Below are 22864 nucleotides of genomic sequence, written 5' to 3'. Positions count from 1 at the left end.
CGGCCATCACTGGAAAGAGAGGCCCATTGGACTTGCAAACTTTATATGCCCCAATATAGGGGAATGCCAGGGCCAAAAGAATGGGAATGGGAGGGTAGGGAAGTGGGGGGCGGTATGGGGGACTTTTGGGATAGCATTGGAAATGTAATTGAGGAAAATATGTAATAAAAAAAAAAAAAAAAAAAAAAAAAAAAAAAAAAAAAAAAAAAAAAAAAAAAAAAAAAAAAAAAAAAAAGGGCCCCATGACACACTGAAGATAGAGGCCTCAACTGGGCAATTTCTTTCATCTCAGGAATCTTTATATTTTCTATCCTTAAATTATTTATTTATTTTTAAAATTTATTTATACGTGCATGAGCCTGTATTAGTTTGAGTGTATTACATTCTAGCAGGAGCATGCTTAGGTCAGAAGAGGGTATCTGATCCCCCTGAAACTTGAGTTACAGACTATTGTGAACCACTACATGGGTGCTGGCAACAGAATCTCGGTCCTCGGAAAGAACAGTAACTATTCTTAATCACTGAGCCATTGATCCAGGCCACGAAGTTAAATTCAGGTTTCTGTCCTATAGATAATTGCTGGGAACATAATGAAACACCACATGCTTATACTGACATTATCAGTTTATTTTTCCATTCTTGGAGTTTTATAGTAGTGTGTGCTTCTCATCTATAAAGTACTATTAAATACAAAATCCATTTAACGATAGATATAAAGACTGATATAAAGAAGAAAAATAAATTATCTACGATAAGTCTTTTAGTAAAATAAAAAAATCTGTATTGAAAATATTAAATCTTTTTATGAACATATTTAATTTTACTTCTTATTCATTTGTCTGAAATATATGGCTTTCAAGAAATAGAGTTGTGTTTTACACTTACTAAAGTGCTATATAGTTTAAAGAGTAAAAGAAGAGGCCAGTAAGACAGTTAATTAGTTAAGACACTTGCTTCAAAGACTAATGGTTTAATTTCCATTTCGGAGAAATACAAGATGGATAAAGAGAAACAACTCTTTCAGGTTGTCTTCTGGCCTCTACATGTGTGTATTGCAATATGTACCTGCCTTCTCATGTTCACACACAGACACAGACAGACAGACACACACACACACACAAACACAGACAGAGAGACAGAGAGACAGAGACCAAACAAGTGTTTAAACTTTTTAAAATAAAGATTTGGATTATTTCAAATAATTTCATATTGGAGATTCCATAATTGATGCTTTTTCCCTCTCCAAAATGAATTTAAAGAGTAATATTTTTAAAAATGAAGTGTGCCTGATTCAGCTTTCTCACCTCAGATGTCTTGACACTTGAGATGTAACTGAAATGTGCCATAGCTATAATTTCTGGAGGAAGACCTAGATGTTCATGAGATAAGCATAAGCCTAAGTCCTAATGATTAGGAAATCTAGGTTGTACTAATGAAGGACATTTCTCTCTACTGCTTGCTTTCATAATATTGGAAGGTGCTATACAGGATACTGAGAGAAAGTCTTACCTGTCTGTGAACTCTGTAAATTACCGTAATGACTGATGTATCAAGAGTTGCCCACAAATTCAATAGTGGTACAAATATTATGAGGATAACCACCACTTTCTGATTATACTTAAGGCCTATTTCGCAGGAGGAAACATAGACTTGATACTATAAATCTGGCCAAGGATTCATGATTGGGGAGCGCATGGGACCCAAGACTGTACCTATTGGTATTAATTTGTGAAATGAACAAAACATCAAACTTTCCTGTAAATCTCCTCTGTCTCTCCTGGTGGATTAGCACACCATTTAGATCTCACCAGAGAAGTTTCATTGTGTATTGTATTGGATGGTAGTTGACAACATGTCAGTGGAGAGTAAATGTCATGGACTCATTAGTCTGCTCTTACACCCACCTTCATAAGGATCTGGGAGTATCATAGTATCATCTACTGCAATCAAGGACGTACCACACCTGTGATTATCTAACAAAACTACATCAGATCAAGGCAGTCAACACTGTATCATGGACTAGGAAGGCATTAATAGGCTTCATCCCTAACCAAGATACTGTGGACAGCTGATGGCTTCCAGAGAGGCGAGCGAGTTTACTATTGAGGGTGTGGATGCAGGTATGTCTACCACACTAGTAGGTGAATCTACACCTAGGACTGTTTAAACAGCATACAACTGAACCCATGAGTTATTTAAAAAGGAGGTAGCACCAAAGTGAATTGAGATAGTAAGGAGGTGGAAGTGTATCTTGATGGAGACAGGGCCAGGAGTTGGTGGTGAATAAGATCATACTGCATTGTGAGTAATTCTTTTTTTTTTCTTTCTGCATGTCTTTTTTTTTTATTACATCTTTTCCTCAATTACATTTCCAATGCTATCCCAAAAGTCCCCCATACCTTCCCCCCCACTCCCCTACCCACCCATTCCCATTTTTTTGGCCCTGGCGTTCCCCTGTACTGAGGCATATAAAGTTTGCATGTCCAATGGGCCTCTCTTTCCAGTGATGGCCGACTAGGCCATCTTTTGATACATATGCAGCTAGAGTCAAGAGCTCCAGGGTACTGGTTAGTTCATAATGTTGTTCCACCCATAGGATTGTAAAAGAGTTAGGTAAAACAAGATCCCACATTGAATTAGGGTGGATTAAGGAAAGGTTTTGGATTTTCTGTGCTCATCTGAGACATTGATTTGATTCGTCAATCATGATACTTGAAGACGAGACTAATTCATCCTCAAGACTTGCTCAGGTCTATCGTTCAACAGAAACCTTGCAACATAGGATAGTATTGCTCTGAAAAATGAAAGAAAGATAGACATTCCCCATAAATGAACAGAAGAAAATATTCAAGGAGAATAATACAGACAAAGTTTCACCAATCACTCATGTGTTTGCTCAGAGATTCTTCCAGGCAGGCTTCTGTAATCAATAGAAATCATTTTGGAAACAATAATACAAAAATAAGAATCTCAGTGTTATCTCCTGGCATGTAGATGCATACTAGTATGCAACGTTGATTTTTAGCAGTATACTCTTTAGATATTTAGTTCTTATGTGGGCTAGAAGCAGAGAACATGTTTTCTAATGGAGCTACTGGGGAGGTAGATAAGTTTTTGCATTGTAGTGCTCTGGAAACCCGAGTGGATCTAGATGTTGTGTGCATAGTGAGAGAGGTGGCTAACTCAGCCTTCTTCCGGGTTACAACCTGTTAGTAGGAGGTTGGCAGCAAACACACCGATGATAGAAATACCAGATAATAGTCATTTCAGACAGTGAGCCTATCTAGGTAATATCTAGGCAATATGGTAATAGGATAGAGTACCTGGGGAACAAGTTCAAACGAACAGGTGGAATGAAGAGACTTATAGAGAATATAGCTCAAGAAGAGGCATCCACAAAGCACAGGAGGTATGTCAGCATAGAAGGGAATGGGTAACTGATAAGAAAATGTCATTACTTTTAATGTCATAGTTCATTTGAGAGTGGGTTATTACTCTCTTGATACCACATTGTAAAAGAAGCATGTTTTAATCATTAAAATTGGTTTCATCTTTTCTCACAACTTAAATTGTATACTTTATTTTCTTAAGCTAACTTACATTAGATGATTCTGTATTATTTTGCCTTTGGATAGTATGTGTATATTTAAGTACCTCTTCAAAGAGTATACGAATACACTCTTACATCCTGACTCTGATACAGTGGAACAAGAAGGGACTTTTAGTTTAGTTGATATTTTTAAAAGACCAAGACCTCTTGCTTTGTTGATCCAAAGTTGTCCTCTTACCTCAGCCTTAGGTCGCTGAAAATTAATGTGCAGGCCACTGTCTGGATTCAGATATATTTTGCTTTTGTTTGTTTTGTTTTGTTTACTTTAGAAGTGATTTATTTTATGTGTATGGATGTTCAGCCTGTGTATTTTTCTGATTACCTGCATGTCTGCTACCTAAGAATGTTAATAGAGTATTTTATGGCCTGGAACCTATGGTGTGAGCCATCATGTGGTTACTGATAACTGAATTTGGCTCCTCTGCAAGAGCAGCAAGTGTTCTTAACCACTGAGCCATCATCTCTCCATGCCTATGACACCTTTGAAAGAAAAATTATAAGCAGATATGTTTATTTTGTTGTTGGTGGTGGTGGTGCTGGTGGTGCTGGTGGTGCTGGTGGTGCTGGTGGTAGTGTTGGTAGTATGTGTGTATCTGTGTGTTTGTGTGCGCGCGTGCATGAGTGTGTATGGGGGGCAAATAAATGAGTGTGTGTAAGCAGGAAGACCACTGTGGAGGTCATCATTGTCCTACCATATGAGTTCTGGAGATTGAACCCAGGTTGTTAGATTTGAGAGAACGAAGATTTATAGGCTGGGCCATCTGGCAAGGCCCTAAACATGCTTAATAAAACCAAAAGCAAAAACACTATTTTCTCAAAGTGGTAAGAATTTAAAGCCCTAAATAGAGCTGTTTTAAAAAATGTTTTACTGCCTTTTTAGGCTTCTTGGGGGAATAATATGCAATGAAGAAATTGAATTAAAATTCCTGTGGCCCTCATACCAGGATTTGTCCTGGTATGACTGGCTTGTCATTTAACAGCAGAGCTGATATGAATAAAAAACAAAGCTAGATCATTTGAAGACGTATGGTTCTCAACTCAAAACCAATAACACAGACAGCAGTGGGCACCTCCTTGAATGTATAAATCCTTAGTCCTTAAACTTGAATCAGATAGTATGGGACTGTGTTCCATCATTATGCTGTTTAACAAAGCCTCGCACTGATTTTGTAGCTTACTCAGGTTTAAGAACTACTGACTACCCTTATACTAATTAAGAAAGTAAATTTACATATTGAAAGTTAATTTTTGATAACTATGAAAAATGTGAAAGTATACAATATCTCCCTAGAAAATGATGTACTTATTAAATACCCGTGTCAAATGTTACTATATATTCTCCAAAAATATAATTAAAAGTTTATGTATCTATATTCCATGTATTCCTCTATGGTGGAATTTAGAAAAATTTAAATTCATTTAGTGATGTTTAGTATAGTGCTGGGATTAAAACTGCAAGACATATCCATAGTCATTAATTGTCCTGCTTGTATTATACTTAAAATGGCAATTAAGAGATTGAAGCAGAGTTCTGCCGTCATCACAAGGCTACTGTACTACTAATGGTCTTTTCTTACAATACAAGCTAGTTGTTCTATAACTATTTTGTATTTGTTGACAGTTTCCCCTATATAGTATAAAATGCTTGAAGTCAAAGATTGCTCCTCTCTCTCTCTCTTCTCTCTCTCTTCTCTCTCTCTCTCTCTTCTCTCTTCTCTCTTCTCTCTCTCTCTCTCTCTCTCTCTCTCTCTCTCTCTGTATGTGTGTATATGTGTGCATTCACATGAATGAAGGAGTTGTTTTGCTTTGTCTGGGAATAGGTTCTTCTATGTATCTACACTAGTACAGAATATGTGATCTTCCTGCCTCAGCCTTCCAAGTGGTGTGACCAGAGTTGTACATCACCAATCACCACTTGTTATTCTAAACTTCTTCCTTATATATCCTTGGGAGGCAGGATAACCAGTATCTGGCACACAGTAGCTACCCACATGTTTAATTAAGACATTTCTTCTAAAAGTTTAAATCATATACCATAAATGATACTGTTTTAATTATTATGACTGTGATTTTAATTCTAAATACTTATTATTTTATGTGAGGTCTCAGTCAAAAAGACTTTTTCTAAATGAACTGAACTTGAATTTGAAGAGGTCATATTCAAAGTACTTAACACTTATCAGTCTACCCAAGGCACATGAGGACCTTACTAAAAGAGTATCCTTTATTATTACATGTAGTTTTTGTTTTTGTTTTTGTTTTTGTTTTGGTAGAATTAGACCCTACTGTGAGGACAATATTTTGTTTTTACATAATGTCTATAATGTTCATGCATAGTTAAAATTTAATCACTATTACCTAGGTATGTGAAATTCCGAGGTATGTTTCATTATTTATGATTTTAACAAAGTACACAGCATCTGAGCTGTGGTTTTACTCTTCAGCTATGGCAGATACTCATAGTGCATGATCTTCCATTCCACCCAATGTTTTTGTTTTAAGTGATTCTTCTCCAAGTTGTCATCTCTAGTCTCTACAGTATTTCATCCAGATGCTTCTGTGAAAGCCTGATTGGCTTGCAGTTCTGAACATTCACAAATGTTAGTAATGGCCTGTTTAGTAGACTCATTGGCAAACAGTTCGGGAGATTATAGAGTTGAACAAGCTGTTTGCCAGCCCTTGAGATGCTGCAAATCCTATTAGTAGCGATCAAATGACAGCAAAGCCATTCAGTGTCTTCTCTAGGAAACCATCCAAATCTTTGGTACTAACAATACAATGTGCTTTGAAAACAAAATCAGACTACTTACTGAGCCATAGAGTTTCCCCTTCTTGTTCATGGCTAAGTAATAGTTGCTGTTGATGGCTTTGACGGCAACAACTCCGATTTCCACTGATGTTATCTCTAGGACACCTAAAACACACAATCACAAAGTTGAGCTGCAAAGGGTCATCATGTTTAGCTGGGAGAAGATAAGAATCAAAACAAATGATAAAGTACATTTTCTATTATCCTCAAGGCAAAAGACAAACAATGGGATAGCCAAACTGAGCCAAAACTGTTGAATGTGTTGAAAACCCCAGCGAGTATAGGAAACCAGTAGTGAAGCTTTGAGAGGTTGTCCCTCCATTTGTACTCTGAGCATATACAGGCGAATGCTGTTTTAATTAAAATGCTTCCTTTGCAACCTCTGCAATTTCAACCCCATAAATATTGAAACTACTCATCTTAGCCTAGATTTTTAAAAAAAAACTTATCAGAGCCTACATCTGTACTGTGGTATTAAATTAAATCCGTAGCATATGTCAATGATCTGTCAGATTTACCTCAATCTGTAAAAACAATGGTAAACTATTTTTCCTTTGGAGCACATCTAGATAAACTAAATCCCTTGGCTGCATTTTAACTGATAAATTCATTTCTTTGACCAACGTGTTGACATTCTGAGGTACAGAGAGACTTGTCTCAGCATCCACACCATCTTACAAAAGCAGATACAATACTCCAGGTTAAGGGATTATCGCTTTTTCTAGAAGGAAGGGGAAATGGACAGAAGTAGTAATTAGCAAACAAGACCACTTCCTCCAGTAAAAGGCAGAGTTTGGTGTATGCAATGATGATATTCTTTGAAAAGTTTATAGGCATATGTGGGAAAAGTCATTTGATCCAGAATGCAAAAGCCCACCTGTTTTGCCTAAGATCTCAGAATAAAACTGACTTCATTACTTGCAATAGAGCTTGCTCAGGCTGGATGAGCAGGAAAGTGAAGAGAGTGTAACATTGGAAATGGGGTATATGCATTTGACTCCTGGCTCTGCATCTATTGGGAAGTGCCCACAGAAGTCAAGAGACTGCCCCACGTCTCAGCATCATTTGAAAAGTGGCCAACATAATATTTCCTCACAGAATCTTGCAGTGAAGAAGGTCCATAAAACAATGATTATAATTTGCCTAGCTCTCAGAGCTTCTGTTAGTATTAGAGGCAAGTTTTCTCCTAATAGTTCTGAAACTTGGAACTTCTTCCTAAAGTTATGAAACTTTTCCATACATCAGATAAACTTTCGTTGGCTTAGCTAGCTAATGTGGTGGAAGGAAATCGTAAGTTCCCACATATTGTGTATCACCTAACATGACACACACCATCTTAAATGTAGTATATAAAATGTATCCTCAGATGTTTTTTTTTTTTTTTTCCCACAATGGAACAAATGGCTTATACTCAGAACTTGAATGTTTTCTCTCTTTTTCTTTTCCAGGTTAGACTACTAAAAGGTAGAAGAAATGAGAGAATAACTAAGTTGACATTAAAGGAGACTTGTGCAGGAAAACCTCTATCCATGTGTAGAGGAAATGTCTAGCCTCATACAACACAATCTTCATTAACGTAAGATCCCATTGCATTTGCAAGGCCAGATTCTAAGGTGCACTTTGGGACAATGTTTACATCATTAATACCTATCACCTGTTACAGGATATTTGAACCTATTTCTAGTTAGAGTGTGGCTCTGCCCTTAGCACATTTTAATCCCTCTGACTGGAATACAGACAAGCCCTTAGTATTTACCTTTAATCCCAAATGATGAAAGTAAATAAAGTGAGTTTGTAGAAGGAACCACCCATGTTTGAAAGTGATGTCAAATTGAGTGGATGAACAAGTGATGGATCAAAGAACAGTTTGATGGGACAGAATATGCTCAACTCTCAAGAGAAGAGAGAGCAAAGGGAAGTGACTTAAGGTAGAGCAGGCAGTACAGGAGGAAGAGAGTGCAGCAAAGGATACAGTAGAGCTCGTGGAGAGCAGTGCAGTAGAGTGGGAGTAGAGCAGCTCAGAGAGGGAGGAGGCAGTTTTACTGGGAGAGTTTTATAGAGATCGATTGAAGAGAGAACAAGCTAGACACAGGGAAAGACAGAATGAGCAAGAGAATGAGAAGGAGCCAGAATATTAGAAAAGATTGCTAGAGTTAGTTTGAGGCCAAGCAGAGCAACGCAGAGAGAAAAGCCAAATTGAATAAGTCATCTGGGAGAGAGGACTTTGATCCGGAACATCTGAGTTGAACCAGCCAGGTAGAGCTTAGAAAGAGCAAGGAAGGGTGAGTTTATTCAGCAACAAGTCTCAGAGGCTGCAAACATTCTAGGCCTAGCAGATGAAGGCAATAAGCCTCCCAGACAACAATTACATCAGGTGAAAAAAATTTACTTTTACATTACCCTATGCTGGTTGTTGCCCTCAGGGTATTCATACACATATTCATTTGAATAATTTAAAAAGTGCTCTCTTGTGGTGAATGACTGTAATATCTATAACTGTTCATCAAGGAGGTATTGCCATTCTTGTCATCAGTTATAGATTAGAAACTGAATGATAAAGATACATAATATAGCGCACATACAAGGTCAAGACAAGTTCAGTCCTGTGGCTTTTCTCTTCACATCTGGTTATTTTCCTTTTCCTTCTCTTTCTCCTTCCTACAATTGGTTTCTAAAGAAACCATTTAGCAATATAACTCATTATTAAATGACAACATGCTATTCTCCCAATGATATTGGGGTGCCACTTGGGAAAATGTCAGAGTTTCAGAGGGGGGTAAACTTTAATAAACTTATGACAAGGAGAAGATACTAATTAGACAGCACGTGGCATTCCGATGTGATGTAAAAATTTAAGCCTCTGTGCCTCTAAAGAAGGGAGTGCAAAGCCGGGCATGGTGGCACAGGCCTTTAATTCCAGCACTTGGGAGGCAGAGGCAGGCAGATTTCTGAGTTCGAGGCCACCCTGGTCTACAGAGTGAGTTCCAGGACAGCCAGGGCTACACAGAGAAACCCTGTCTCAAAAAAAAAAAAAACCAAACAAACAAAAAATGAGACCAAGCTGAACAAAGGAAACAAGATGGTACGAATATCACCAAATCCATGGCTGTCTGTTTGGAGACTCTGGCACACAACATGTCAGAGAATCTGCTAAATAAAATACACTTGGAACTCTTTGTGTTTTACCTCAAATGGGAACTCAGTATTTAAAGGACTGACCCCCCCCCTTTTAACTTTATATCTAGTTTGGGCAAGCATATAAATATTTAAAGCATTTTAAAATTGAGACATTAAAATGTACATATTTAAGGGCCATCATACAATGCTAAAGAATGTATGTGTATTGCTTGATGATTATATCAGAATTAGTTTGCCTTTGCCTTCAAAGGAGGTTTGCTATTCTTTCAAAATAGAACAAAAGGAAAGACTTAGGTGATTTAATGCCCTTTTGAATTCTGAAAGTAAGTCTGGGTTGTACCACAGATCATCAATTCATAATTGAAAGCTTCATAGGACCCAGACAGTGGCTGAATTTATTGCAAGCACCCGTGTATGTGAACACCTCTTTGGGAGGAACCAAGTCTGCAGGTGTCTTAGATAGATAGATAGATAGATAGATAGATAGATAGATAGATAGATAGAGATTAGAGATATATGTAGATCATTCTTGGAAAGGAACTCCAGAATTTTTTGAGGTTTGTTAGATCAGCTGCTATTATATTTGTATGTGTCTACATAAAATGCAATGCCAGTTGAAAGAGTCTCCTGCTTAAGAGTGAGTGAAGGGTATGTGGAACCTCTCTCCATTTTTGCAACCAATATGATGCTACAATTATTTCTATTAAAAGCTTTGGAGACTCAGACAAATGGCTCAGTGGTAAAGATATCTATTACCAAGCCCAAGGACAATTAAAATACTTAGATACTTTGATAGTTTTAATCAATATTTTGAAATATGTCATGTTTAGTTTAATGGCATTACAATTTTAACCTTTTAAAGTTAAACCTCTCCTTCTTTCCCATTAATTGTAGAGCCTCAAACTGATCTACTCTATGCTAACATGGAAGAACATCTTGGTCACCCTCACTTTTCAATTGTGTACATCAGAGTTTGAGTAGCCACACAGAGAAGTATGAAGCAGGTCATGGCTATGCATTTGGTCCCCTAAGAATCACATTGGGATTTATCTCCTCTATAATTCATATTCATTAAAGAACTGTAATAGATACATGTTGTTCATAATATACACTTGGTAGATAGTCAAGAATGCCAAGAGAATCAATTGACTGTGCATGGCAAAATGGGGGCATTTCTGAAATCTACAATTTTTGTTTTTGCTAGGAGTCCTATTTGTGAAATTATGAATCAATAAGTTCATATATCACTAAAACAAACATGAAATTGAAGATAACTTCAAAATGAATTCAAAGAAAAAATCAATTGTAAGGTATATTTGATATCAGTTATAAGTAAGTTATTGTAAATCTAGAGGGTCTTTTTAATAAAATTTAAATATATGCTCAACTATTAGCTAATATAATTATAAGTAGAGGAATTTTGAACATGATGTTAAAAGGTTATTTTTCATGTAGGATCTTTAATTTAAGCAATAGTTCATTTTTGATCAATGGAAGACAACAAAATATTTTTATGTTGCCATTAAGCTGTATCTCCAAATCCTTTAAATTTATTTGAAAATAATAAGTAACACAAATAAAGGCCCCTCATAGGCGTTGTTCTTTTATATATGACTCAAATTCCCAATTAATTTAACAAAATATATCAAAGTTAAGCTTTGTGTTATTTGCAAACTGGAGAAAGCTTTGGCAAAATTATATAAATTAGTTGGCATATACTGTCTTGAATATAGTTGATTTGATATTTAGATCCAAAGCCTTTACTCTTTCTACAGTGTTAAGCTTTATTAAATAAAACTGCTATTAGTAATATACCAAAGGTTTAGATAGAGTCATGAGAGTGAGGTAGGTTTATATGATGACATTTATGGCTAGAGACCCACGATTAAGGTAGGTTTCTGTGGTGGCATTCATGGCTACATACACAGAAAGACCTGAGCTAATCTGTTCTTCTTCACCAGTCATGCCTCAAGGAGGCTTTGACAGATGTCTGTACCTTGATATTGAACTCTCTGTCCCCTGGAATGATGAGTCAAATAAACCTTTGTTCCTTACATGGTACACAGTTTCAGGTATTTTGTCATAGCAGCAGAAAAGGTACTAATACAGACCCTATCTGTTCTTCCTTTAAAAAAACCTCGGTTACCTTTGTCATAGAGTTGACCCCAGTTCCCATAATCCTTCTCTCCCTTACTATGACTGTCAGAACAGCTGGCCTATTGTCTGGAGCAGTCTCTAGTGCTGTTATTTTCCCTTTGATGATCATATGATAATAATAATAAAAAAAAAATCATTCAGAGCCTGTAGAGTTAAAAACTCACCAAAATCTTAGATGTTATGTGTCACCAAAATATTCCATAAATATTTGATATCAAAAAAAGATCAAAAAGACTTTGCCCTATGAAAGGGAGCTGGGCATGTTACTGTCTGTTAGTTTACTACCAGTTTGAACCTGTCTGGGTTTTAATCAAAATAAAATATCATTTATCTTGGAGTCACATCTGTCATATTGGAGTACAAGCACTCTAAAATTTATTTTGCATACAGCAACAATGAGAACATGTTTTTGACCTGTCTGAGATAGTGTATTAGGCTAATTCAACAATTTAGCTTAATTTCTTTTGAAATAATGTGTAAGTAATCACTATGTTGAGTGTAGCTCAAAATAATATATATGATATTAAATTTTGGGGTTTTTTTGTTTTGTTTGTTTTGTTTTGTTTTTTAGTTAGCTTCTCCTTCCCTTAATTCCTGTTTCTACTTACCACATGTTTTTAAAGGGAATTGCAAGGTCACATTTGAGGTCATGAAATTTGGAAATGAATTAAGTAATAGCTATGCAAAAGCAGAAGAACCAGGTTTTCCATCTCTGATGCTGGATAGCTAAACAATACAGGTAAGTCAGTTACACTCCTGGACTCTTAGATTTTTATTTAATTGGGACAAACTGCTTTAGTGCTCACGGGGTGTTGGTATTTTAGGGAAAGGCTAGTAAATCTGTGTCCTGTCAGCTGGATCATTATGGTGCCAGGTTAACTAATTTACCATCATGGTCTCCAAACTCAAACTGCCTTAGCAATCTGGACAGCATGTTTAAACACAGATTGGTAGGTTCTTCTACTCCATAGATCTAGGCTGGGACCCTGGCATAAGATTTTCCAGCATGTGGATTTTCCACCAGTGCAAGGACCACCCACTGCTCTGTACATTACAGCTCAGAGGTGGGGACAGCTTTGATGGTACAAAAACAGAGGCAAAACCATGTGGAGAGGGGTAGAACCAAACCAGGAAGAGATACACATAATGGCGGCCTTTAATATCCCTGGAAAAAGCTTTTGAGAGTTGTGACTAGAAGAGGGTTTTCTTCTGAATGACAGGAGTGGAGTTCTTGATAAGTACATAACTGTCAAAATATGAATTTGGGATCTAAACACTATACATGTATTGTTTCTTTGGCCGTGTTGTTAAAGACTTGGAGTAATATCATCAGAGGGCTTAGAGAACGGTTCAGCTGTAAGGAACAGGCACTGCTCTTGCAGAGGACTGGGGGAACCAAATTCCTTCTTCTGCCCTCCATTGACTCCAGGTATGTACATGATGCACATAACATACATGCAGACAAAATGTGCATACATATAACATAAAAAAATTTTTTATTAAAGATTTTATTATCAGATTTGTTTTCTTACAAATATGACTGTAGCAATGCTAAAGGAAATTTAGGAGCCTTCAACAACTTTTATGGACATTTTCAAATGATTTGTATTGACAATCTAAGGAGTAAAGATCTGTATGTTGCCCTTAATGTTATGCTCATGGTTGTGACACTGGTTCAGTACAATTGGGATTCATTTTATCCCCAGCCTTTCAACCCAGGGGTTGAGAATGAGAATATGCTTTTTCTAGAATGATTTTTTTTCTCAAAGAAGGACAGCATAGTGAGTCAATGAATAGTCTAAGTCTGGGGTATCTGGTATAGTTATAGACATGGGATTCCTGTTCTGCATAATGCAGGCCAGCTATTTGGTTTTTCTATAAGCTGCAGTGCCTTCCAAGACACTTGACATTTAGAATTGCAAAAAGAAATGAGGTCCAATGAGAAAAGTCATTACCAATGTTCCATGAGGAGATGTATATTTCCTATCTTCTTAAAGACCAAATGGTCTTTTACATTCTCACTTAGTAACTCAAGACATAGAAAAGAACTGAGACATCAGTTTGATCTTATGGATCAGAATGGAGGCCAATCCTAAGAATTACACATTTAGACTGTATTTAATTAACTGGTAATTTAAAGAAAAAGTTTGAGCATTTGGTCTGGTGGATACAGTTCAGTGACAGAGAATTTATCTAGCATGTTCAAAGTCTTGTGTTCCATACACAGCATCAAACACACACACATGCACACACACACACACACACACATACATACACAAGTATAACTTTAAATAGTCAACCCACTGGCACTGACCTAGTATTTAATAATGTCAGAAATATTACCATGAAATCCAAATATAATTCTTTAAAATTTTGCTGACTTGTTGAATTCTGTTTAAGATATTTCTTACAAATCAAGCTTGACTCCATTCCATATACAGTCACCAAACACAGACACTATTGTGGATGCCAAGATGTGCATGCTGACAGGAGCCTGTTTCCTGAGAGGTCTGCCAGAGCCTGACAAAAACAGAGATGGATGCTCACAGTCAACCATTGAGCTGAGCATGGGATCCCCAATGGAGGAGTTAGAGAAAGGACTGAGGAGCTGAATGGGTTTAAAACCCCATAGGAAGAACAACAATATCAACCAAACAGACCCTCCTTCCCCTCTGCCCCCCAAGAGCTCCTAAGGACTAAACTACCAATCAAAGCATACACATGGAGGGACCCATGGCTCCAGCTGCAAATGTAGCAGAGGATGGCCTTATCTCTCATCAATGGGAGAGAAGGCCCCTGATTGTGTGGTGGCCCTATGCCCCAGGGTAGTCAACAAATACTTGGAGTTAGTGATCTAATGTGTCTTTTCACAGTCTCAGCTAGACATTTTTCTAGCTGTTTTGTCTCATCAGTTATCCTACTTTCCTTTCTGTTGCCATGCAGATTCTCTGATAGAAAGCAACTTTGGGGAAAAGGTTTTATTTGGCTTATCATTCCAGTTCATAGGCTGTGGTTTCAGGGAGGTCAGGGCAAGAATTCAATTAGTCACATCACACCCACAGTCAAGAGCAAGTAAATTGCATAGTTCCATCCTTGCTTTCTCTCTTCTTGCTCTCTTATCTCTTCTACTAGTCAGGAACCTCCTGTTTTGGGACTGGTAGCACAATAGAGTGGCTCTTTCTACATTAACTATCAATTAAGACAATCTTCTATAGAGTTGTCTATAAGAGAGCATGATCTAGGTAATGCTTTATTAAGTCTCTTCCTAGTGAAGATTAAAAACAATAAAAACAAACAGCCCTAACCTATTCTTTTTTATTGGATATTTTCTTTATTTACATTTCAAATGGTATCCCCTTTCCTGGTTTGCCCCCCCACCCCCGCAAGACCACTATCGCATCCCTCCTCCCCCTGCTTCTGTGAAGGTGCTCCCCCACCCACCTACCTATTCCCACCTCCCTGCCCTAGTATGCCCCTACACTGGGGCATTGAGCCTTCACAGGACCAAGGGCCTCTACTCCCATTGGTGCTTGACAAGGCCATCCTCTGCTACATATGCGGCTGGAGCCATGGGTCCCTCCATGTGTATTCTTTGACTAAACCTATTCTTATTTGAACATGTCAGGAGTCACGACTCATGAATTTCGAAAGTGTCATATTTTGAAACATTACCTTCCATTAGCATATATTCCTAGAAAGTCAGACGTGGTGTGTTGCCAGGTCCAGGATTCACAGTGAGATCTTTGAAACCATCCAAGTAAATTCTAATATAAACTTATCTCACAAACCAGGAAAGGATTTGATAGCAAACTATCAAACTAGGGTAAAGTAAGTGCTTGTGTATGATTAACAGCTGGTCCCAGTTTGAAATGAGATCACATGGGGTGTGGTGTGGTAGGGACAGTACAAAGCACAAGTGTTTAGAGCTGCAGATACTTCCAGAAGGCTCATCCAAGTGTTGGCAATCAAAGCCATGAACAGAGTTGTATTTCACATTGTATAAGAAGTGGATGCTCACAGTCAGCTATTGGATGGGTCACAGGACCCCCCAATGGAGGAGCTAGAGAAAGTATCCAAGGAGCTAAAGGGATCTGCAACCCTATAGGTGGAACAACATTATGAACTAACCAGTACCCTGGAGCTCGTGTCTCTAGCTGTGTATGTATCAAAAGATGGCCTAGTCGGCCATCACTGGAAAGAGAGGCCCATTGGACACACAAACTTTATATGCCCCAGTATAGGGGAACGCCAGGGCCAAAAAATGGGAATGGGTGGGTAAGGAAGTGGGGGGGAGGGTATGGGGGACTTTTGGGATAGCATTGGAAATGTAATTGAGGAAAATATGTAATAAAAAATTATATAAAAAAAGAATATTTTTTGATATTGAAATAAATCTTTTCTAGAAAAAACATTGCCCACTTACTTCACATTGTGGAGAAGACCCTGAGTGAACTCATATATAACTCAGGCCTTTGTCAAACATGGAAGGAAGAAAAAGTCTGCAATATTGTGTAGGAAGTGTTTCCCTAAGCACAATCATCGTAGCATTATTCCTTCCAGAGAAATCAGTAAGTAATTCATGATATTATAGCTGTGTTATGCATTAGTAGAAGTCAAAAAGCTGCTTAAGTTAGATCTACTGGGGTAAAGGGGCTTTGGCAATCATTAATTCTTATGTATTTTTTATGTCATAAAACTAAGCTATAAATCATTTTCCAGAAATCTGTATGGAACCAAAGCCTGTGATAACTCTAATTTAAGACATGACTGTCACGGCCTCAGAATGAATAAAATATCACAAAATAAAAATACTATTTTTATTTTTATTTTGTTTTGTTTTGTTTTTTAAGTGGGAAGAACTGAAGGTATTTCAGTCTCAAGGAAGGCTATGTTTTAGCCCATTTAAAATCAGAGAAGATCTTGAAGAAATGTAGAGAATGTCTGCTTCATATCCCTTCTCTTGTACTAGAGATGACACCCGGGGATCCAGAGAGATTGAAGAGCTTATCCAAGCACCTGTAGAAAGGTCACTTAGGACCAGAAGTAAATCCTGAGTCTATATTCTTCCTGAGGCTCCTGTAAACATTTATAAACTGTTGGCAGCCAGGAAAAGACTTTATATCAGCTTTATGTTTTATAGACTAATTCATCTTGTTCATTACACAGAAACAGTTCAGTCTATTTGACTCTGACCATTGCTTTTTATTTATAAATGGAGAAAAAAATTTAAAGTTAACACAGAGGGTTAGATGAATTACTACATGGAATAGTCCAATAAATTATCATTATGTTAATGCAGATATTTATCTTAAAGATAGCCTAGTAAAATGTCTACCATTTTATTACTTTTAAAGTAAATTTTTCTAATGTACCTAATTACAATGTAGTAGTTTTTTTTTTCTCTTCTTGCCTTAATTAGAAGAAAAATGAGTCATTGGAGCACATACTGATTTTTTTTCCCCACAAGAAAGTCTTATTTGTTGTGTTGAAGAGTTCATATGTTAGATAAACATGGATGGGTCTGAGTAGTAAAATACTTAATATGGAACAAGTTTTAGGGGTTCAAACTCATGGCTCAAACACATACATGTGTTATGAGTTTGACAAATTCTCACAACAATATAAATTAGCCCTAAATTCTTTCTATGGCTACTTAGAAATGTGAATTTTGATTTGACTGTGCAATGTATTTACAGAGTTTTCAATTGTAACTGTAATCTGACAAAAAAATATTCTCTTGTCATTTATAATTAAATACTCAGTTTGGTAATTCATGGTGTTGGCCATGAGACATTATGTCTCCATACTTAGGAAGTTCACATCTCTCTAGAGTTAACTAGCAGGAGTGAGTTAAGCCAAGTATAGAAGTGATATTCCCAAAGTCCATGGAAACGCTTTGTATTTGTACAACCCACATGACAAAAACAAAACAAAAACAAAACAAAAACAAAAACAAAAACAAAAACAAAACAAAACAAAACAAAACAAAACAAAAAAACAAGGCTGTGGACAAACCATGCACTCATTTCTTATCACTACTAAGGTACAGGCATTACTTTGCATTGTAGGCTGGAGTGGGTACTTTCATAAGTTAATGTAAAGTGCTTGCTTGGTGCAATAGTTTGAAATCACGTAAAGACAAAAAAAAGGTAAAGTAGAACGAGTCAGACATTCTAGTCTAGACAGCAAGAGAGTAGCTCTGGGCTGGGAAAAGTTCTAGGAATAAATCCTGTTTCTTTACCCACACAGGATGAAGGAGGACTTCTCCTTCTTCAAGAAGAAGACTGGGTAACACAGTACAAATTTATGGCTCAGTTCAGTAATTGTATATGGGATATAGAGTGTTAGGGTGTTAGGTAAAAGTGTTAAAAGTCCCAACTGAACACACTTTTGTTGTTGCCATTAAGTCTTGGGTTAACAATCTGTAAAGACATTCTTAGAAAGAGTGAATTCTTCCTGACACATTATGAGCTCCTGGACAAGAGAGTAAATTATCTTAGCGTTTTAATCAGAAAACCAATGCTATACTAACCAATGCTGACATAGGTCGAAAGCTGTATGTTCTTGAGAAACAAAGCTGCTCCTTCAAAATGCAAGATTTCAAATGAAAACTAATGGACAAGGGGGCAGGTTTATGCCACATTGGGTACAAATAATCAGGAGAAGTGTTTAGGAAGGAATTCAATATGCAAAGAAGTTAATAAACAGAATGAACGTATTTGTGCCAAAGCTGTGCTTACAATACTATGATCCACAGCACTGTAGTTTAAAGAAATAGTATATGCATACACAACATACACACAAGAGAGAGAGAGAGGGGGAGAGAGAGAGGGGGGGGGAGAGAGAGAGAGAGAGAGAGAGAGAGAGAGAGAGAGAGAGAGAGTTGGAGGATGTTTGAGCAACATTATAAGTGAAATGAGTTGAAAGCAACATTGAATATTTAGAACATCTAGCTTACAATTATATTTCAGTTCCAGTTCCCATACATATAAAGTATCATTATGATAAGGAATCAGAGGATGAAAGAGATTAACAAGAAATCAAATCCTAAAAGTAATCAGAACAAAAGAAACCCTGAACAAAATAATCAAATCATTGGACTTACTCCAATTGTTTGTTCATCATTTATATTAAATGTATACACACACACACACACACACACACACACATATATATATATATATATATATACACACACACACACACTTGATTTTGCTTCATTTGTATTTTATTCAAGAATGTTAAAACTTAAAAACAGTTAGAAAAATATACAAGCTAAAATTGTCTTAAATTTCATTTGGGTATATCGAACTCAGCTGTGTGTTTAATAACTTCCAGCACAGGCTTGGGTTCTAGCTCCACCGTCGAGTACTCACTTATCATGTGCAAGGTCCTGGGCTCCATAAGCATATATGTGCACACAAGCATACACTAAAGAACTATAATATTATATCATGAAAAAGCTCTTCAACTTACAGTTAGCTGTAACTATCTAAATGTCTTCATCTTCAGAAACACTCTTTATTACATAATGTATGTAGCACATTACAGTGAAGAATAATGGGTCGATTTGATCAGTCTTGACTGGTTGAAGTAAGTACTGTTGGGCAATTACACATTTGGTGAGAGGCATCAGCCTCATGATATGTATTAACAATAATTAGTTATAATTAGTAGTTCCATCACTAGCTAGGAAGACAAAAAATGTTTGAAACGTGTGAAATTTCCAGTTCTGGCTATTTATGTTAGGTTATAGGATTTTGGAAATATCTACAAAGAATAATTGGTTGCCCAGTGGCAAATGAATACCCCTGAAAATATATATACAGGTAAGGTAATACTACACAGACTGAACAGATTATATTTATGAATATATATATATATATATATTCATACAAATATACACACGCAATAACAGTGGTTTTAGAGGTCATGAATTTGGAGAAGAGTGAGGAGAGGTAAGTAGGAGGGTTTGGAAGAAGGAAAGGGAAGGGAGAAAGTTGTAGTTGTATTATAATCTTGAAAATAATAATAATGAAATAAGAACTAGCAGGCACCAACAGCCTGGTAAATGCTCAGTTTCTTTTTTCAGTTGTTTCCACTTCTCTTGATAATTCTAGATCAGAATAGGAACTGATTGGAACCTACTTATTTTAATACAAACACTGAAGTATCCCAGTAAGGGTTGTTCTGGGATAAGAATCAAAGTAATTTTATTTTCACATAAGGAGCTTACAAATGATATTTTGACAGATGAAAAGTTAGGGCCCTTATCTAATTGTTAGAAGGAGATATATGTGTAGTTTTCAAATTTTATGAAAATAAACTCAAGTTTAGCACAGAGGCATGGAATGATTTTCACATATTGCTGTTATTCAATGGATGGATAGACAGGTAGATACATGCACATCTGTCTTACACAAAAGAACAACCAGGAAACAACTTCAAATTCAAATGTTAAAAAAAAAAACAAAAACTAACCAAAACAATCAATTAAAAATAGAGCTTCCCTCTAAAAGTTAAGGGAAAAAAAAAGAAATGAAAAAAGAAAAAAGAAAAAAACAAAAGAAAAAGAAAAGGGAAAAAAGCATGGCAGATAATAGAAACAGAAAGAACGATCAATTGAACAATTTTTGCTATGATTAGAATACAACTATTGGCAGCTAAATGTCTTTCTGTTAGGCATAAGCTAGGCCATATGGCATTGTGGGAAATTTGTAGTATGTCGGTTTCAAGCTGTTTCACATCTCTGACCTGTGGCCACACAGCCAAGGAGAGAGCCATGAAGAAGAAAGAGGATAGAGTGGAGGTAGAGGAGAGGCAACCTGCTCGTGGTTTGCTGAAAGAACAGCACTCTTATGTCTTCATATTGGCCTCATCTGTCACCCTTACTTCATGCTGTCCTAGCAGTGCAGGGTCATGGAAGAGGTCCAAACATAGTCTTGGGAGAACTTCATTAATCTGAAAAATGCTCACGGGAAATATGTTTATCAAACTCATTTTCCTTTAGATAGAAAGAAGAAGTACAAACTCCTGCTTTCCATCCTCCAGAGTTCATCTCTGAAGTTCCGAGGTGACACTGTGTGAAAAAACGGAAGCCAGCGTTTCCTTCTCTAATTGCCTGCCACTCTATGCAACCCTAAGCGTGGTACTTAACCAGCATGGTGCTCAACGAGGCTAAAGCCGGGAGAGCTACGATTGTCTTCTATGCTCAGCAACGTCGAGGAAATCCTCACCTGATTTTATATATGTGTATTTTACACACTAGTACCCTGAAAGACTCATAGCACAGAGTAAACCTAAGAAAACCTCGTTGACACTCTTTGATGTTTAGTGCTTAAGACCCTTGTGGAAAACAAAAGAACCACTGTTCACTTCATACTCCAGGAAAATAAAAGATAGAAAAGAACTGAGAATCTAAATGAGAATGATTGTACTCCGGCTTTTCTTACTAAATCCACTTGCTTCACTCATAAGCACCAAGGACTGACTCTCTCTCTCTCTCTCTCTCTCTCTCTCTCTCTCTCTCTCTCTCTCCCTCCCTCCCTCCCTCTCACCTTTCTCCCTCCCTCCCCGTTTCTAGTGCAGAGTCCTGGGAACCTTTATAAAAAGAGAATTTTGAAAGAGGTCATCTAAGCATAAAAGGCCAGTGTCCCAACCCTAGCGCTGGATGTTCTTCATCTGGGAAGTTTGGCCAGGGATGTGAAGGTAAGGAAGTCTGCTGCAAATATCCAAATATAAACAATTGTTTGTTGACCCTAAAACTCCGATGAGTGTTTTCTTCTTGAGTGCCTAACAGCTCTCTGACACAGTGGCGGATCCTATCTTTCTTTCTCCAGTGAATAAACAGCCTCCTCCTCCTTCTTTGCCTTCACAGTCATTCAACACTATTAACTCTGAAGAGGATGTCAACATCTTTCCTTTAGATAGACTTAAAAGGCTCCAGGAAGAACACAGCCTTTTAACACCCCTCTTCTTCATTATCTCTGTCTCCTGTCTTGGTTGTTTCTCCAACTTGCCAGTCCACAGAGATGGCCACTAATGCTTACATTTGTGGTCCTAATTTCTGTGATCTAATTGCCCAGGCTTCTGCCACATGTCTTGTCCAGCTACACAAACTTGATTTGCAGAAAGAGAGCTTGGGAGACATCTCCTTAGACGTTGTCTAATGCAGACTTCAAGGATTGAGTATGCAATGTTAGATTTGCTTTCATCTTCAACTATCCTGAAAAAGTGTGACCTCCATAGAGAATGGAAAGTGTCCTGCTTGTGGAATCTGATAGTTTTTCCTTTCCATTTCTCTCTGCTAGCTGACTACTACATAAGCCACCCACACTGGAAAGTATATCAAAATTCATGTTAGCAAAATCTGCTGGTATAGGAGTAAAATATAAAATCAGTTATTTTCTAGCAAGATAACTTTCCCAGAATGATTTTATATATTTTCCTTAGACCTTACCATACTCCTATCTGTGAAAACATAACCCTTAGTGACAACCTTATCTGTAGACATTTTTTTATTATATCTGTCAAAGTAGATTTATTTCAAATTTGGTTGATATGTTTGATGCTAGCCTTTTAAGTTTGCACTATTCTTTTTTTTTTTTTAACCTCAACCAGAACCCATAGTCACATGATGATCTAAATAAAAATATCACCAAATGAATATTCTTCCAATGCCAGAAACATTTTATTTAAAATTTATGAATTAGACTTAAATGGTTCAATAAAATTTACCAATCACCAATACAAAACACCTGGTTTTAGTGGCATGCCAGGTGAAAGTTCCCAAGCCTTAAGACGAGTCTAGCTCCAATTCATCTTCAGAGCTTCTAAATCTATGAGTTGGCACAGTTTCTTTTCCTACAATAGCCAGCTTGGCTTCCCACTGAGACATAGGGTTCTCAGTGCTTGTCTACAATAAGCCACATTTGTAGTGGTTTCCTCTTGAGTTTCCTAAGCTGGCCTTTTATATGTCTGAACTCATCTATGACTTACTTATTTTAAATGTAGTTTTACTACTGCACCCTTCATCTGGTAGTTGTTCCCAATCTCTAAATTTGTCAGTAAATAACCTTTCAAAATTTCTAAAAGGGTTGCATTTTCAAAATCAAGCTAGTTAGAGGAATGACATAAACAAGGTATTAGGA

The 22864-nt window shown here is 37.0% G+C and overlaps 1 protein-coding gene across 1 annotated transcript in view; it reads right to left on the bottom strand.

The window, feature by feature from the left end:
* The window catches only part of Fgf10 (fibroblast growth factor 10), a 79752-nt gene that overhangs the window by 4757 nt on the left and 52131 nt on the right, over positions 1–22864 (bottom strand). The window contains exon 2 of the mRNA XM_021180795.2: positions 6421–6524. Within this exon, the coding sequence (XP_021036454.1) occupies positions 6421–6524 (104 nt within the window). The remainder of the gene's footprint in view (positions 1–6420; positions 6525–22864) is intronic.

Source organism: Mus caroli, chromosome 13 (assembly GCF_900094665.2).
Source record: "Mus caroli chromosome 13, CAROLI_EIJ_v1.1, whole genome shotgun sequence".
NCBI classification, from domain to species: domain Eukaryota; kingdom Metazoa; phylum Chordata; class Mammalia; order Rodentia; family Muridae; genus Mus; species Mus caroli.
This window is presented reverse-complemented; position numbering and strand designations above follow the sequence as displayed.